The 19,626-nt window shown below is 37.7% G+C and overlaps 1 protein-coding gene across 2 annotated transcripts in view; it reads right to left on the bottom strand.

Annotated features, from left to right (window-relative positions):
* Positions 1-19,626, bottom strand: part of emb (exportin-1 emb) — a 203,150-nt gene that overhangs the window by 88,280 nt on the left and 95,244 nt on the right. For both annotated transcript variants that reach the window (XM_053783767.2, XM_053783766.2), the window contains exon 12: positions 9,385-9,548. In XM_053783767.2, coding sequence (XP_053639742.1) covers positions 9,385-9,548 — 164 coding nt within the window. The remainder of the gene's footprint in view (positions 1-9,384; positions 9,549-19,626) is intronic.

Below are 19,626 nucleotides of genomic sequence, written 5' to 3'. Positions count from 1 at the left end.
ACTGTATAAAAAAAAATCCTGCAGCACGCAGTGCATGAGAAAAAAAAACTCAGACCGTGTTTTTTAATTAAAACGCAGACTTTGAGGTGTATTTTGATAAAGTATTTATGATTGCATTCTCGCTTTCTTGGTTTTATTTGATAGAATGGGAAACATATATCAGAAATAGAGATGATTTTGATTAGTTTCATGAAGAAAACAACCTTGAAATTGAGCTCAAACTAGCAGACCAATCATTCATATTATATTCATCTGAGAAAGATGAATATAATATGAATATAATATAATATATGAATATAATATGTGTGATGAATTCAAAATAGCATACTAGCAAAACAGCTAAGAATTTGGTTGAAATGGGCAAAAATAATATTGCTCCCAGTGCCCATTAAAAAACTTATGATATGAAGGTGTATGGAATCTTTTTCTGAATGTAATGACACCAAAGGTATGAAATTTGACGGAAAAGTTATAGAATGACACAGGCGCTTAGCGGCCTGGGTGCAATTTATGCATTAGTAATTTTTCCCACTTTGAACCCTATTTTAAATGAATTCCACTGCTCCATTTGAACAGATTATTAGCTATTTTGCAAGTATGCTTTTCGTTTTATTGATAGAATGCACACGAAACCATCCATTCAAGTACAGGTCCGCCATCACAAATCCGGCAATCAGTTATTCGGTTCCTTCAGTTATTCGGCACTAATTCTGGCTAGCATAATTTCAAATTTCCAGGGTCGCCACACAAACCTGCTGGTACTGTTTGGTGGTGCTACTTGCTGCAAAAGTCACTCCAATTTCTTTTTCTCCATTTATTGTTATAGCCTGCTTAATTTTAACCCTAGCCATGGTTCCAATGAATAAAAGAAATGCTTCTCATTATGTAAAGCACCTACACAGTACATTATCCATTAAAGATATTGTGGCTTTGAAGCCACTGTCGGTTGCCATGAGCTCAGTCTCATGATGCAGGAGAATATGCTTTATTATTATGCTAATATCAACACTACAGCTTATTTGCCTATCACAACTGATCTAATATGACATAATAAACAATATAAGTAATATAAAACATGTTAAATACTCTAGAATAAATAATATTTGACATAATACTGAGCAGTTCGATGGAGGTATGAAGAGGATATATGATATGCAAATACCATTCTCCTATCCCTGTCTTGGGGGCTTATATTAAAGAAAACGGAGTATACCACAGGGCTAACTGTGATATACACTCGTACTGCACCATAAACCTGAAACAAAAGTTATTTTCTCTATATAGATTATCACACATAGCAGCATATGTGTAGAGAACCTAGGATAGCCCAAAAAAGTCAACATGACTTATTTCCAGTACCTGGCTTGGGTTAGCCATATATAACTTTTGGTAAATATTCGATTCCCAGTCAGGGTAGAAACATTAGGCGTGTTTCTTTACAACTGTTGTCTATGTTTATCCATTAGTAAATGGGTACCTGGGTGTTAGCTGACTAGTGTGGGTGTTATCCTGGGACACTGACCTAATTTTCTTGAAATACTCAGCATAACAAGCGGCTTTCTATATAGTAGTATGTCACTGATGTCAGCTAGGCCTGTATACCTTGTACATGTAAGTATAGTAAATAAAATTATTATTATTATTTTCTCAGTTGTTTGCTGGGTTATCTTACTGAAACTTGGACAATGTATGATGGAAAGATACCTCTTAACGTACACCAAAAATGAAAGAAATCAGACCATAAATAGCGGAGTTTACTTCTCAGCTATTAGCGGCTGCTTAGCAGTATATTTTTGTATGGTTTTTATGGTTATATCCTCATTTTTTTGGTCTCATTTGATAGAATGAAAGATATATTACAGAAATAGATATGATTTTGATTGCTTTCATTATGAAAAGTACCTTGAAATTGCGCTCACAGTAGCGAAAATGTTCTATTCTTTAGCGAAGCTCAAGAGCAAACAAATGACGTCACCGTCCAATACCTATCTGCCTGCCAGTCCAAATTCCAATACGGCATCAAGAATGGGTTGACATTATTTATACAATTATTACAATAATGCAGCAGTCTGCATAACAGTAAATCTTCTACTTTTTTTGTGAATAAAAATTCCAAAGGGTAAGCAAGAGTAATATAAGAGGGGCCGGTAGCCATGACTAATGAACAAAGAAAAATGTTATTTTAGTGCCAGAGAGGTCTGCATTGTTTATTCTGGACCCTATTTTGAAATTGGCATCTGTTGAAATTTGTGTGAAATCGGCCAAATTGCCAATTTCTGACTACTTTATTGGGTAATTGAAATAAGTGAATGGGCGGTTTCTTGTACTCAGTTGACAGACTAGAAGTAAATAAGTTTATTCAGGTATACACAAATACAGTGGTCCCTCGTTTTTCGTAGTTCTCGGGAATCACAGATTTCGGAAATCATAGGGATATTTTCGTATAAACATGGGCTCGCTAATCATAGGTTGACTCGCGAATAGTAGTTTGTCAGGGACGCCTGCGCACGGTGTGAGCCGGGGCGGCCTCCCTACCCAGCCAGTCTGGCATTGTTTACCAGTGAGTGAAGGTCCCCTCACGTGCTCCTACAAAATATTTCATAATATTCCACTCATTTTAGTGCTTACAAGTACTAAATAAGCTACCATGGCTCCAAAGAAAGCTCCTAGTGCTAAGCCTGTGGTATAGAAGGTGAGAAATATGACTGAATTTAAGAAAAACATCATTGAACAATATGAAAGTGGCACAAGTGCGGCTGAACTGGCCAGGATGTATAAGAAACCCTACACAACCCTATGTTCCATAGTGGCCAAGAAAAAGGAAATCAAGGACGCTGTTGTTGCAAAGGGGGTAACTATGCTGACAAAAATGAGATCACCAGTACTCGAAGGTGCTGAGAAGTTATTATTGGTGTGGATAAATGAGAAACAATTAGCAGGAGATACTCTTATGACTTCGATTATTTGTGAAAAGGCTAGGCAGTTGCACAACGATCTGGTAAAGAAATTGCCTGCAAATAGTGGTGATGTGAGTGAATTTAAGGCCAGCAAAGGTTGGTTTGAGAGATTTAAGAACCGTACTGGCATACACAGTGTGGTAAGGAATGGTGAGGCTGCCAGTTCGGACCACAAGGCGGCTGAAAAATATGTGCATGAATTCAAGGAGTACATAGTGGCTGAAGGACTGAAACCTGAACAAGTGTTCAATTGTGACGAAGCAGGCCTCTTTTGGAAGAAAATGCCAAAGAGGACCTTCATTACACATGAGGAAAAGGCAATGCCAGGACACAAGCCTATGAAAGACAGGCTGACGCTCATGTTCTGTGCTAATGCTAGTGGGGATTTCAAAGTGAAGCCATTACTAGTGTACCATTCTGAAAATCCCAGTGTGTTCAGGAAAAACAATGTTATGAAGAGTAAATTGTGTGTGTTTTGGAAATCTAATAGTAAGGCATGGGCCACGAGGGAAATTTTCGTCGAGTGGTTCAATGAAGTGTTTGGCTCTAGTGTGAAGAATTACCTCCTGGAAAAGAAATTGGATCTCAAGTGCCTGCTAGTAATGGACAATGCACCTGCTCATCCTCCAAACTTGGATGACCTAATTTTCGAGGAGTTTGGGTTCATCACAGTAAAGTTCTTGCCCCCGAATACCACTCCTCTCCTCCAGCCCATGGACCAGCAGGTCATTGCAAACTTTAAAAAACTCTACACAAAAGCAATGTTTCACAGGTCCTTGACTGTGACCACAGACACTCACTTTGCCCTAAGGGAATTTTGGAGAGAACACTTCAGCATCCTCCATTGCATAACCCTTATAGGTATGGCTTGGGAGGGAGTGACTACCAGGACTTTGAACTCTGCTTGGAGAAAATTGTGGCCAGAATGTGTCGACAAGAGGGATTTTGAAGGGTTTGGGACTGACCCTGATGAGCCTATGTCTGTTGTTAAACCAATTGTGGCACTGGGGAGTTCCATGAGGTTGGATGTGAGTTTGGAGGATGTGGAAGAGTTGGTGGAAGACCACAACGAAGAGCTCACCACTGAGGAGCTGCAAGAGCTTCAGCAGGAACAGCAACAGATCGCAACTCAGAATCTTGCTGTAGAGGAGGAGGAAGAGAGGTGGAAGAAGGTGCCTTCTTCAGAAATTAAAGAGATTTTTGCTATGTGGGGTAAGATGGAAAGCTTTATGGAGAAACATCACCCTGACAAGATTGTTGCAAGCCATGTTGGCAACATGTACAGTGACAAAGTCTTGGGCCATTTTAGGGAAGTGTTAAAGAGACGCCAGAAACAGAGCTCTCTCCACAGTTATTTTGCGAGACAGGACTCCAGTGACTCTCAAGGTGGTCCTAGTGGCATTAAGAAACAGAGAAGAGAAGCAACCCCAGAAAAGCAAATGGTACCTGAGTTGTTGATGGAAGGGGATTCCCCTTCCAAACTGTAAACAATCCAATCTCTCTCCTCCTCCAGTCTCCCATACACTAAGAAGAATCTCCAATAAAGGTAAGTGTTATGCTGTTAATGTTTCATTCATCATTTCCCATTGTATTGTTTATGTACTACATCTATATTTCATGTAAAAAATTTTTTTGTTTTAATACTTCTGGGTGTCAGGAACAGATTAATTGTTTATTATTAACACACTGGCCAATTCCCACCAAGGCAGGGTGGCCTGAAAAAGAAAAACTTTCACCATCATTCACTCCATCACTGTCTTGCCAGGAGGGTGCTTTACACTACAGTTTTTAAACTGCAACATTAACACCCCTCCTTCAGAGTGCAGGCACTGTACTTCCCATCTCCAGGACTCAAGTCCTGCCTGCCAGTTTCCCTGAATCCCTTCATAAATGTTAATTTGCTCACACTTAACAGCACGTCAAGTATTAAAAACCATTTGTCTCCATTCACTCCTATCAAACACGCTCACGCATGCCTGCTGGAAGTCCAAGCCCCTCGCACACAAAACCTCCTTTACCCCCTCCCTCCAACCTTTCCTAGGCCGACCCCTACCCCGCCTTCCTTCCACTACAGACTGATACACTCTTGAAGTCATTCTGTTTCGCTCCATTCTCTCTACATGTCCGAACCACCTCAACAACCCTTCCTCAGCCCTCTGGACAACAGTTTTGGTAACCTCGCACCTCCTCCTAACTTCCAAACTACAAATTCTCTGCATTATATTCACACCACACATTGCCCTCAGACATGACATCTCCACTGCCTCCAGCCTTCTCCTTGCTGCAACATTCATCACCCATGCTTCACACCCATATAAGAGCGTTGGTAAAACTATACTCTCATACATTTCCCTCTTTGCCTCCAAGGACAAAGTTCTTTGTCTCCACAGACTCCTAAGTGCACCGCTCACCCTTTTCCACTCATCAATTCTATGATTCACCTCATCTTTCATCGACCCATTTATTTACATTATTTCTTATGGGGAAGACTGATTCGAAAATCGTCTATTTCGATAATAGTCCCACTTCCAGGAACGGATTATGGACGATAATTGAGGGACCACTGTATATGGAAAATGTAGGGTTAGATTCCAGATATGGTATGTGCCAAAGTGTTGGTGGGTATCAGAAAATTTTTGATGGTATCAATACCTGTCTAAAATTGAGTATCAGTGAATACTGGTTAACGTTGATGGTATTAGTCTACTAAAACTGAGTATAGGGAGCAGCAAAAATTTTGGTATCGTCCCATTAGTTACAGACACCACCACCAAATTTTCCAAACAACTTTTTTCTAATATTCTACTATAACTACCTTGGCTTTGGCTCACAGCAATATTATAAGATTGGATATCCCTATCTAACCCTTCAATACATATCTAAAATGTTTATATTACTTATTATTTATGCAAGAGGGGGCCAATAATGTCATATTTAGCAGAAAGTAAAATAATTAGTCTGATATTACATCACATGCTTTGGTTGAACCAGAGTGTCAGCATACTTCCACACATCCCCCCTTCCCTCAAAATATTATGAGCATGTTGATAATATACGAGCAGCAGAAGATTGACTCATCAACAGTTGTAGAAATGCAGCTACAGTGGATACTGTACATTCCTGTTAAGGGCACGGAAATGCATACGAGGTGCTATCAAAAAGTTCTGACTGCTGTAAAAAAAATTATAGGCTTACCTAATCACCATGTTAAGCCTCCTTAACCCTTTCAGGGTCCAAGGCCCAAATCTGGAGTCACGCACCAGTGTCCAAGAATTTTCAAAAAAAAAATTTGTTATTTTTTCTTATGAAATCATAGAGAATCTTTTTGTGAAGGTAATAAAACAAAAAGTACGAAATTTGGTGGAAAATTGACGAAATTATGCTCTCGCGAATTTTGATGTGTCAGCGATATTTACGGATCGGCGATTTTGCCGACTTTGACTCCCATTTTAGGCCAGTTACATTATTCCAATCAACCAAATTCTTAGGTATTTCACTAGTATTACTTCTGTTCTATCGATTGAGCACAAGAAATCGCCAAGTCAACTGTTTCAACTACAAAATAAAGTGATCGGAAATTGTTAATTTGGCCAATTTAACACAAAGTTCAAAATATTCCAATTTCAAAATAGGGTCCAGAATGAACAATGTAGGCATTCCTGGCACTAAACTAACATTTCCTCTGTTCATTAGTTATGTTTTGAGGCTTTACAAATAAATTCCATTTTTATTTTTTATTCACATAATGAATTTTTATTCACACCAAAAAATAGAAGATTTACTGTTATGCAATACTGTAATAATTGTATAAATATCATCACCATATTTGTGAATGTATATTAGACCCACCAGCTGACGTGTATTAGACTTTTGAGGTCGTTTGTTTACTCTTGAATATCGGCAAAAATTTAACATTTCCGCTAATTTGAGCTCATTTTCAAGCCATTTCCCATGCTAAAACCAATCAAAATCATCTCTATTTCTGTAATATGTCTTCCATTCTATCAAATGAGACCAAGAAATCGCAAATACAACTATAAAAAACATACGAAAAAACACTGCAAAGTTGCTGTTTTAATCAAAAAATCATGATTTCATTTTTTTTCTCTCATTATACACAGTGTGCTGCAGGATCTGTTTTATGTGGTGCACACATACCACATAGATGTATTCTCTCATATCTAGGCCCAAATGTACCACTCACAGTTTATCAGAGTGAGCTGAGCTCATGGCGTAGATCTACGGTTTGGACCCTGAACATAAAGCCGTAGATCTACGGGACGGACCCTGAAAGGGTTAAAAGTACACTCCTTGGGAGGATATACACTGATCCCAGCAACTATGCCAATTCTCAGAACACTTCAAGAACTCTTCTTTCCTAATGGAATCTAGCACAGCCTGTGATTCTGCTTCAATTTCCTCCCTGTTGTTAAAATGCCACCCCTTTAGTGCCATTTTTTTTTTTTGGGGAAGAGAAAGAAATCACAAGGCTAGATCTGAGAAATAGGGAAGGTAGGGGATAGCCATCATGATGTTTTTGGCCTGAAAACAATGTCTTTCTGGTCTTTAGTCAGCAAGTGGGGCATAAATTTCACAGCCACTCACGTTTCAATTTTCTGTCAAAATGCTTTGACATGACCCATAAGAATTTCCCACAGCACATGCACTGTCTTGAATACTCAGTGATCTTCATGAATAGCCTTCTTTACTTTTTCACTGTTGGTGTCCTTTTGACACTGACGGATGACCAGAGCATTCATCATCCTCAACTGACGTCTATCCTCCTTTGAATCGAGAAAACCATTCAAAACACAGAGTCTGACCCACTGCTTTATTGCCAAATGTTTGCTGAAGGATTCTGTAAATTTCACTAGCCATTTTACCAAGCTTTGAAACAGAATTTCAGACACAAACACAAGCTGTTCTTCTTTTAAAGATTCCATTCTGTTATGCAAGAAAAATCACAACACAACAAAGAGTGGTCGTCAAAACTTTACTGGTTTGACTGACCACACAAAGTCACCACGCAACTTCACAAAGGAGTGTACTGTGTAGCATGATCTACACCAGTGCCATATTATACCCAAGAACTTTTTGACAGCAATGCACTGAATATTCTTCATATTTTTCATATCAGTGTTTTACATAAATTAAGCATTTACAAATTACACAAATTTTGGAAAGCATTAGTCATGGAAGGAAAATGCTGACTAGTGGGCATGACTTGCTCTTGCTTAGCAACAATGTTAGAGTGGAAGCTGGGAAGCATTGGTCATGACCCAGCCAGTAGTTTATGAAAATACACTGAGGCTACTGCCCAAACTTTGCACTTTTTAAAGATTTATAGCACATTATTATTAACATTATTTTGAATGCTATGCAAAATGAGATGCATTTTTCTTCTGCATTTTCAAAAAATCATACTCTGTGGTATTGCTGTATAAGAGAATCTACTGTATATTTTTTATTCTCCATTAGCTATTTCCCCACCAAAGAATGATGATTTAAGTGTATGAATATAACAATTCAAATGAGCCAATGAACCATAATATACCCACCCCACCCAACCTTTACAGTGCAAGCACAGCAATTCCTGCCACAATTCTGGCTGTACATTTTTCCCTTGAATCCCCTCATATCTTGCTGATGCTCAAACAGCACATCAAATCCTGAAGTCACCTGAACATGTGACCAGTAGTTCAGTAGAACATTCAGCTTATTAGTGAAAGGATCTGGGTTTGATTCCTAGGCTGAGTTAGATGTAGGGAAAAGTGTTCATTCATTTACCACTGCCAACATTTACCTAGCAGTAAACAGGTACCTAAGTATTAGTTGACTGTTGCAAATGTACTATGAAAAAAATAATCCTCCCTAAATTATACATTTCATACCATCTACTAATTTCTTTTTTACAGGCTATGCAACAAATAGCAAAACAGCCATATGCTGAATAAAAGTCATAATACCACGATTGGTACAAGTCACGTCTAACCCACAAATTGAAAATAGAAGTTAGATAATGCTTTTGTTCATCCTGGACCATTATTATATCTGTTTCCAATTTGTGGGTTACTTGTGAATACCCAAACAATCTTAATATTAACATATTTGAGGAGGTTTTAAATAGTGGCCATGTCCAATCAAAAACGAAAATGCACTATACTTTTTTTTATTGGCGTTTCTGGGAATTATCTTCTCCATGTCTTCCTAGATTGAGAAGGAAATACTGCATGATTAAAAACTATTAAGAAGCACACAGGAAAGTAAAGATATGTGTAACTAAAAGCACAAAGATACTTTTAAAACATACCTGCCATCTTACATATTTTATGCTCATCAGACAGGGCAGAAAAAAGTACTTACCCAGATGGTTCCTGTCTACTAACCAGTTACCTGTATCTACAAAGAAAAAAAAAAGTAGACCAACCTGCTGTGGTTGTAGATCACAAATGATGGAATTAATGGAAGAGAGTATTTCCTCAATGAAGGGCATGGCTTCTCCAACCTGCATCTGAACGAACTGACGACGGCATTTCTGAGCAATTTTTATGAAGGTATCACATGCCATGTCCTGAACACCGTCATGGGTTTCTTGTTAGGAGAGAAAATAAGTTTTATCAAAATACTGAGTGATAAAGCATCCAACACAAAATCAATATTATGATATTTAATCATTCTCAACAAATGTCTGAAACTAGAAAATAATAATACTTAGAGTGGGGCTTACCTAGAAACCATTGTAACCCTTAAACTATTGAGCTGACTGATGACTGGTATAGCCTTTAGTACACAGGTCTACAATTTAATGTCCATGGAGTTAATTTAACCATCTCAAGGTTGAGACCCTTGATCTCAAACTTGCTCTCAGGGTTGAAGAATTAAAAAAAAAAATCTTATGAAATGATGAGAATCTTTTTCCGAAGGTAATGAAACGAAAAGTACGAAATCTGATTGGAAAATTTTATGGAATTACGCTCTCACAAAGTTAGCAGTCTCAGCAATATTTACACATAGGCAATTTTGCCCACTTTCTGCTCCCTATTTTTGGCCAATTCCATTGTTCCAGTTAGCCAAACTCATAGCTATTTTGCTAGTATTCCTTCTATTCTATTGACTGAGTACAAGAAATTGACCATTTACCTATTTCAACTACCCAATAGTGATCAGAAATTGGTAATTTGACCAATTTACAGAAAATTAAAAAATTGCCAATTTAAAAATAAGGTCCGGATAAAACAATGTAGACATTCCTGGCACTTAATAAATATTTCCTCTGTTCCTTAAGTCACGTCTCCAGGCCCCCCTTATATTACTCTTGCTTTCCATTTTGAATTTTTATTCACATAAAAAACAGATTTACTGTCATGCAGACTACTGCATTATTGTCATACATAAATGTATGAATAACATCAGTGCATTCCTAAATGCATATTAGACTGGCAAGCTGGATGCATGTTGGACAAGCAATGTCATTTGCGTGCTCTGGAATATTGGCAAAAATTGAACGTTACTATTATTTGAAGCTCAATTTCAAACTACTGTTGGTACCTTGAATTTCGAACAGCTCCCAACTTGAACAATTATGTAAGTGCTTTTGTAAGTGTATTTTTGGGGGTCTGAAATGAACTACTCTAATTTACATTGTTCCTTATGGGAACAAATTCGTTCGGTAATGGCACTCGAACAGCCTTCTGGAACGAACTTTGGCTGAAATTTGAGGTACCACTGTTCTTTCAGTCCTTAAATCAATAAAAAATCATCTCTCTTTCTGTAATATATCTTCCACTCGATCAAATGAGACCAAGAAACTGGGAATGCAACCATAAAAACCAAATGAAAATAGATCAGAAAGTCGCTGTTTTAAACCAAAAACACGATCACATTTTTTTCCCTCATTATGCACTATGTGCTGCAGGATTTTTTTATATGGTGCACACTTACCACATAGACCCATTCTCTCATATCTAAGCCAAAATTTACTGCTCACAGCTTATCTGAGTGAGCTGAGCTCATGGCATCATACTATGGGACCAACACTGGCTTCAAAGTCATTATATAATGGGACTGACACAAAAAGGGTTAAGTAAGAAGTAACACTATACACTGGTTTTTGCACCACATCTGCATCCTTCAACCCTTTGAGTGTTAAGACCCCTGCTTGCAAACTTGCTTGTAGTGTCGAAGAATTCGGTGGAAAACTTGTGGAATTATGCTCTCGCAAAGCTAACGGTCTTGGCGATATTTACGCATTGGCACTTTCGCCCAATTTGAGCCCTATTTTGGGCCAATTCCTTTGTTCCACTCGACCAAATTCTTAGCTATTTCGCTAGAACTCCTTTTATTCTATCGATTGAGTACAATGAACTGCCCATTTAATTATTTTAATTATACAAAAAAAGTGATCAGAATTTACTAATTTGGTCAATTTCACACAAAATTCAAGAAAGGCCAATTTCAAAACAGGGGCAGAATAAACAAAGCAGACATTCCTGGCACTAAAATAACATTTTCTCTGGTCATTAGTCATGTCTCCGGGCCCCTCGTATATTACACTTGCTTCTCATTTTGAATTCTTATTTACACAAAAAATAGATGATTTACTGTTATTAAGACTACTGTGTAACTGTAATAATTATAAGTAATACCACCACGTTCGTGAATGCATATCAGACCCACCAAATGACATGTATTGGATGCATGACGTGATTTGTTTACTCTTGAGCACTGTCAAAAATCTAATATTTCCGTTACTTAGAGCTCAATTTCAAGCTACTTTTAGTTAGCAAACCACTCAAAATCACCTCTATTTCTGTAACATATCTTCCATTCTATCAAATGAGACCAAGAAAATGATAATACAACCATAAATTCCATACAAAAATACACCACAAAGTCGCTGTTTTAAACCAAAAACAATGTCGCAGTTTTTTTTTTCTCATTATGCACTGCTTGCTGCAGAATTTTATTTATACTGCGCACACTAACCACGCAGACCCATTCTTTCATATGTGGGCTTACCAGCTTCTCCCGCAAGATCTGAAGCCGCTAGAATTTTGGTGTTGTATTATGGGACCAACACTGACTTCAAAGCCGTAATATTATGGGACCGACACTGAAGGGGTTAAAATAAAAAAAAAAACTATGCATTCTTCATATCCCACAAGGGAGGATGTTAAGGAATGAAGTAAACCCCAGGGTGGTGAGGATATGGTATGGCATGGGAAGCGAACACTGATGTGTAATTGTAATACAGTGATGATTCACAAGCAGTGATATTGATCACATTTTGTTTTGATGAGGATAGTAAAATGAAACTGTAGTCAAATGTATGTAAAATGAGCAGAAGCACATCTAGGTTCTCTGGGAATTTATGGAGACACTTGAATTATGGGTAGAAACATTGGTATTATATTATCAAATTTACCAAAAGTAATTCCACTGGTAATGTCTAACAAATGTGTTCTGATGAAGACACAACAATAAGCATAGAACATCCATTCATGCCAGGCCTCCTCTTGTGTCAAACAAGATGACAATATATCTTTGTGTGAAAAAACAAGGTTGTCTAGCAAAATGAAATAAGAGATCACTAAAAATGGTTTAGCAGGAGTAAAAATGTGTCTCACGAAATCGTAATGACACGATTGCAAACAAACCATACCACGGTTTTGAGACTCTCTGACCGTGGGTTCAAACCCCGCCCGTGGTATGGTTTGGTAAAAATGTGTGTTTGTACTCATCTATACGTGGTTGCAGGATCCAAGTTTTATTTCCTGGCAGCCCTGCCTCTCAACCTGCTCTTTGCCAGTCACCCTCCCAGCCTTGTGGGCTTTATTAAACCTGCTCTTAAAACTAAGCATGGGCCCCATCTCCACCTTGAGATCACTATTTCCTGACAACTTTAATACTGAAGACATACTTCCTGACAACCCTTTGGTTCATCCATGTCTAGCTTCCAGCTGTGATCTCAAGTACCTGTTTCTTGCCTCTCTAACAGCCTGTCACTGGCTACGTAATCAATCTAGCCAAGTATCTTTTATGCTGCTACTTCTTCCCCAATTCTCCTGTCCTCCCATTGTCATTAGATTTAATTCCATTAGCCTCTCCTTGTAGCTCATACCCCTCAGCTCTAGGACGAGCCTTGTTGCATACTACACTTTCTCCAGTTTTAGGTTATCCACAAACAGGGATACATCTGATTCAATTTCATCTGGAATTTCCTTCCCATAAACATGAATGAATGCATGCATGTACACATGTACATTTGTAGACTGTACAAAGATCCCATGCAAAAGAGAGAAATAGCCATGACTGACCCAGTAGAAAGACCTGGATTGATTAAACAAATGAAGTGAGTCATACACGATGGAACTGAAGGTAGCTAAGTGATATCTATTAGAAATGGGAGAAAGCAAAAACAGGTCATATGAAAAATAGACTATGATAAAATGTTAAGAGGATCTAGGAGGCATCACTGGCCAAAGATCGTTACCAAAGACCATATTAACCCTTAAACTGTGTCCAATGTACAATTATGCACATTTTTTCATACCCACAAATCTGCTACCTGCAAAATATTTTAGACTTCAGCACACCTCTTTAGGTCTCCTGCCATCTACATATACATTTGAAAAAATCTCAAGCCAGCAGGGTCCACATAGTGTATCATGGTTAACTATTCAGGCAATGATTGTATCTCTGATGTACTAGTATGCCTCACTAGCAAAAGCAAACAATGAACCAGGAGCTGTTCCACCACCAGCTTCCCTTCCAGTCGACAGGATATGCAAGTGGCACAAGGATGACTTACTCATTCCAAATTTATTACAATTTCTTAATACTAACATTGGAATTTACCCACAAAGCACTAGTATATTTAACCCAAGATAAACCAGTAATCAAAATGTGACTTACTTCCATGTTTTGAGAAGCAATACACACTGAAACAATTGTAGTGTTGCAAGTATACCTTGTACAAAGACTTAGAAGACCAAAATAATAATAATAATAAAAAAATATTTAAAAAAAAAAAAAAAATTATACCATACATTCAGTGTCTCAATGTCAGTCTAAGTATTTCCCCCAAGTTTGAAGTGCTAAAACACCTTTAACCCTTTGAGGGTCGACAGGCCCTCTCCGAAACTCGTTCTCAGGGTCGGCCAAATTTAAAAAAAAAAAAAATTATTTTCTCTTATGAAAAGATAGAGAATCTTTTCCCGATCATAAAGACACCAAAAGTTTGAAATTTGATAGAAAACTTACGGAATTATGCTCTCGCAAAGTTAGCGGTCTCGGCGATGTTTACGCATCGGCGATTTTGCCCACTTTGAGCCCCATTTTCGGCCAATTTCACTGTACTAGTCGACAAAAAACATGAATATTTCGCTAGAACTCCATTTTTTCTATCGAATGGGTGCAAGAAACCACTCATTTATGAAATTCAACTATCCAGTACAGTGGTCAGAATTTAGCAATTTTGCCAATTTCACACAAATTTCAAAAGACGCCAATTTCCGAATAGGGTCCAGAATAAACAAGAAAGACATTCCTGGCACTAAAATGACATTTCCTCTAGTCATTAGTCATGTCTCAAGGCCCCTCTTATATTCTTTTGCTTTCCACTTTGAATTTTTATTTTCACAAAAAATATAAGATTTACTGTTATGCAGACTACTGCATTAGTGTAAAAAATGGTATAAATATTATTGGTGCACTTGTGAAAGAATATTAGACTCACCAGTTGACGTGTATTGCACGCTTGGCACGATTTGTTTACTTTTGAAGTTTGGTAAAAATCGAACATTTCTGCTACTTTGAGCTCAATTTCAAGGCACCTTTCTTTGTAAAACCAGTCAAAATCATCTCAATTTCTGTAATATGTCTTCCATTCTATAAAATGAGACCAAGAAAACTAGAATACAACAATAAATACCATACGAAAATACACTGCAAAGTCGCTGATTTATTAAAAAAAAATGGTCAAAGTTTTTTTTTTCTCATTATGCACTGTGTGCTGCAGGATTTTTTTTAGACTGTGCACACTGACCACATAGACCCATTCTTTCATATGAAGGCCTACCAGCTTTCTCCCACTAGATTTGAGGCCGCTAGAATTTATGAGTACTAGTACGTCAAAAACCCCTACGCGTAAGACGTACTAGTACGACGAAAACCCTCAAAGGGTTAAACACATCTAATATCGTACGTAGTGTACGTGGTGTTAAACATTAAAAGCAATTAAAAAAGAAACAAAAGCATTCATAACTGGTAAAAATAATTTGTATATGTAAATGCCAATGGCACTTTTCTGCTACTTTTGTGAATGAGTGAATTTTTCCTCCAACTTCAAAAACCATAAAATCTTCTTTTTATCTGATTCCACTCATTGTAGTCTTATTCGATTCAGAAAAATGAACTCTACTGAAGTTTTTTTTTTTTTTTTTTTAACTTCCCACAGCGATGAGAATTTGTTCAGGATCTCCCATAGTTTAAGGGTTAATGGGATCCTGAGAAACTTGTTACACTGGAGAACTTTAAAGAAGTCTTCAAATATATGGATAGTGAAAACAGCAAAAACTGTTCACAATATACTCTACACCAAAAATCAAATATGCAGTGGTAGAATGGTGTTTGCACTTAAAAATAGGAGGACAAGCTAGAATCTAAGACAGTCTACAAAATGACTTCCAGATCTACATAAAAAGAAGTCTAGGAAAGGCTAAAAGCACTAACATGCTCTCATTACCTTACTGGAATGGAAGAGGCAAAATAACCAAATACAAGATTATAAAAAGGACATATGAAAGAATATGTAAGGATCATTTCTTACCACCAACACCAGCGAGCAAAAGGCAATATCTATGAACTGAGGCAGAGGTCATGGAGTGGACAGGATTAAAACCCTTGGCAAGCCAGTCTTAAAACTAGCAAGCCAGTGTTCTTGCAGATTAGAGTACTCGCTTATTGGCTTCAGGAGAGGCTTGTAATGGATTCAAATCCTGCCCATTCTGTGAGTTGTTTACAACTATGTCATTATGATTTTGAGTCAGTTGAGGAAGTAGTGCAGAAGGTACCAGAACACAGTTCTTCACAGTAATAAAATGCAAAGTGATACAAGATGTAACAAGAAACAACTACTGATTTTTTTAAATTATAATTAATGTAATATTAAAGACAGGACACACTGTTCCTGCAACCATACATAAATAATGACTTATTGATATGTTATAAATTTACTGGCAAGGCAATTTGATCATTTTCATTGTTACCCTCCTTCTTGAGGGCGATGTACAAACATGTAAAATGATAATCTGTGTACAGTATAATTAATTCAGTAATTGAAGGTATAAACATTAACAGATATTTGTTATTATAATAAATGTGTCAGTGCTCCGAGATGTCATCCACCTGCATAACTATGAATTATGCTTTAATGACCATGACAATAACCCACTTGGTTTTGTTTTAATATGCTTTTTTTCAGTTTTATCATATTATATTTTATCATATATAATGTAAAGTAAAAGGACACAAGTGCAACTAATCTGACATTTTTATTGTGGCAACATTTCGCTCTCCAGGAGCTTTGTCAAGCTGTTACAAACAATATATGGACACAGAGGGTATATATAGGCTTAGAGTGAAGTGTAATACTAGTGGTAGTAGTAGTAGTGATGTAAGTTGTAGTAGTCCATATATTGTTTGTAACTGCTTGACAAATCTCCTGGAGAGCAAAACATTGCCACAATAAAAATGTCACATTAGTTGCACTTGTGTCCTTTTACACTACATATTGTCGGTAATTCTACCAACATTATTACAATCATGTATCATATTCTAGCTACAGTTAGATTAAGAGGGAGATGGGACAAAAGGAATATTGCAACAGCAAGTAAGAGAGAGGGGAAAGTATATAAAATAAGGGGGAGGAAGTTAGGGTGAGATGTAAGTAACCATCGGCAGAAAGGTGGGCTAATGACAGTATGGGTAGTGGGGTGTTGAAGAGGGATGGGATAGTTTTAAAAATGCAGTATTAGAATGTGGGGCAGAGGTTTGTGGTTATAGGAGGGTGGGAGCAGGAGAAAAGAGGGGTGATTTGTGAATGATGAAGTAAAGGGTATGATAAAATAAAAAAAGGTAGCGTTTGAGTTTTTTTTTACAAAGCAGAAGTGATATAAGAAGGGCAGAGTATATGGAGAGTAAAAGAAAGGTAAAGAGAGTGGTGAGAGTGTGCTAAAGGAGAGCAAATGATAGAATGGGAGGGGCATTTTCAAAAAATTTCGCTGAAAATAAGAAACATTTTTTTTTTTTTTGGAGATAAACAAATTAAGAAAACCTAGGGAATACATGGATTTGTCAGTTAAAAACAGAGTAGGAGAGTTAGTTAATGAGGAACTGGAGGTATTGGGTACATGGCGGAAATATTTTGAGGAACTTTTAACCCTTAAACTGTCCAAATGTAGATCTATGTCCACACACGTAGCGCTCCGACCTTCATTTTCTCCATTTGAAAGCATGTAAAAAAAAAAAAAAAAGTAGATCTATGTTCGGAGCACTAAGCAGATGACTGCAGATCTACATTTGGAGAGTTAAAGAATTAAATGTCGATGAAGAAAGGAGGGCAGTAATTTCATGCACTGGCCAAGGAAGTATAACATCTTTTAAGAGTGAAAAAGAGCAGGATGTGAGTGTGGGAAAGGTGCATGAGGCATTATGTAGAATGAAAGGGGGTAAAGAAGCTGGAACTGACAGGATCATGACAGAACGTTAAAAGCAGGGAGGATATCATGTTGGAGTGGTTGGTGTTTATGTTTAATAAATGTATGAAAGACGGGAGGGTACCTAGGGACTGGCATAGTGTGTGCATAATTCCTTTATATAAAGGGAAGGGAGACAGAAGAGACTAAAAATTACATGTATAGGGGAATAAGTTTACTGATGAGGGGTTGTCGAGGTGGTTTGATCATTTATAAAGAATGGAATAAAGTAGGAAGACTTGGAGAGCGTATAAATCTGTAGGGGAAGGAAGGCGGGGTAGGGGTCGTCCTCGAAAAGGCTGGAGGGAAGGGGTAAAGTTGGTTTTGTGGGCGAGAAGCTTGGACTTCTCGCAATCGCAAGCATAAATGAGCATGTTAGATAGGAGTGAATGGAGACTAACGGTTTTTGGGACCTGACGAGCTGTTGGAGTGTGAACAGGGCAATACTTTTGTAAATGGGTTCAGGGAAATCAGTTACCCGGGCTTGAGTCCTGGATATGAGAAGTACAATGCCTGCACTTTAAAGGAAGGGCTTTGGATATTGGCAGTTTGGAGGGACTTGTAAACTGTAATGGTATAAAATACCGACAGGTTGTTAGGTAAGACACATGTGCAACATTTAGGTATCTTTATTTTGAAACGTTTCGCCTACACAGTAGGCTTCTTCATAAACACACATGCAGTTTGTGCAAGAAAGGTATAAAATACCGACACTTGTGTCTAAACCTTCAATGTGTCGGTATTTTATACCTTTCTTGCACAAACTGCATATGTGTTTATGAAGAAGCCTACTGTGTAGGCGAAACGTTTCGAAATAAAGATACCTAAATGTTGCATATGTGTCTTACCTAACGACTTGTAAACTGTCGTATCTGAGTGCCTCTACAAAGACAGTGATTATGTATGAGTGAAGGGTTAAGTGTTGAATGATGATGAAAGTATTTTTCTTTCTTTTTGGGTCACTCTGCCTTGGTGGGGAAAAAAAAAAAAAAAGTTTGAGTATGTACACCAAGTAAGGTGTATGGTAGGGTTATTATTAAGAGAATTAGAGGTAAGATAGAAAGTAGGATTGCAGATGAGCAAGGAGGCTGTAGAGTGGGTAGGGGATGTGTAGACCAAGTGTTTATATTGAAGCCTATGTGTGAACAATACTTAGATAAAGGTAGGGGAGTTTTCATTGCATTTATGGATTTGGAAAAGACATATGATAGTGGATAGGGAAGCAATGTGGCAGATGTTGCAAGTGTATGGAATAGGTAACAAGCTACTAAATGCTGTAAAGTTTTTTTATGAGGATAGTGAGGCTCAGGTAGTAGATTGGCAGACAGCAACCGCCCAGGGAGGTACTACTGTTCTGCCAAGTGAGTGTAAAACGAAAGCCTGTAATTGTTTTACATGATGGTAGGATTGCTGGTGTCTTTTGTCTGTCTCATAAATATGCAAGATTACAGGTATGTCTTGCTACTTCTACTTACACTTAGGTCACACTACACATACATGTACAAGCATATATATACACACCCCTCTGGGTTTTCTTCTATTTTCTTTCTAGTTCTTGTTCTTGTTTATTTCCTCTTACCTCCATGGGGAAGTGGAACAGAATTCTTCCTCCGTAAGCCATGTGTGTTGTAAGAGGCGACTAAAATGCCAGGAGCAGGGGATAGCAACCCCTTCTCCTGTATAAATTACTAAATTTTAAAAGAGAAACTTTCGTTTTTCTTTTTGGGCCACCCTACCTCGATGGGATACAGCCGGTTTGTTGAAAGAAGAAGTGAGACTCAGGTTAGGAAGTGCAGGAGAGAGGGAGATTACTTCCCAGTAAAAGTAGGTCTTAGACAGGGATGTGTAATGTCACCATAGTTGTTTAAAATATTTATAAACAGAGTAGTAAAAGAAGTAAATGCTAGGGTGTT

Source organism: Cherax quadricarinatus, chromosome 33 (assembly GCF_038502225.1).
Source record: "Cherax quadricarinatus isolate ZL_2023a chromosome 33, ASM3850222v1, whole genome shotgun sequence".
In the NCBI taxonomy this organism is placed as follows: domain Eukaryota; kingdom Metazoa; phylum Arthropoda; class Malacostraca; order Decapoda; family Parastacidae; genus Cherax; species Cherax quadricarinatus.
Note: the sequence above shows the minus strand (reverse complement) of the source record. Positions and strands in the feature narration are given on the sequence as shown.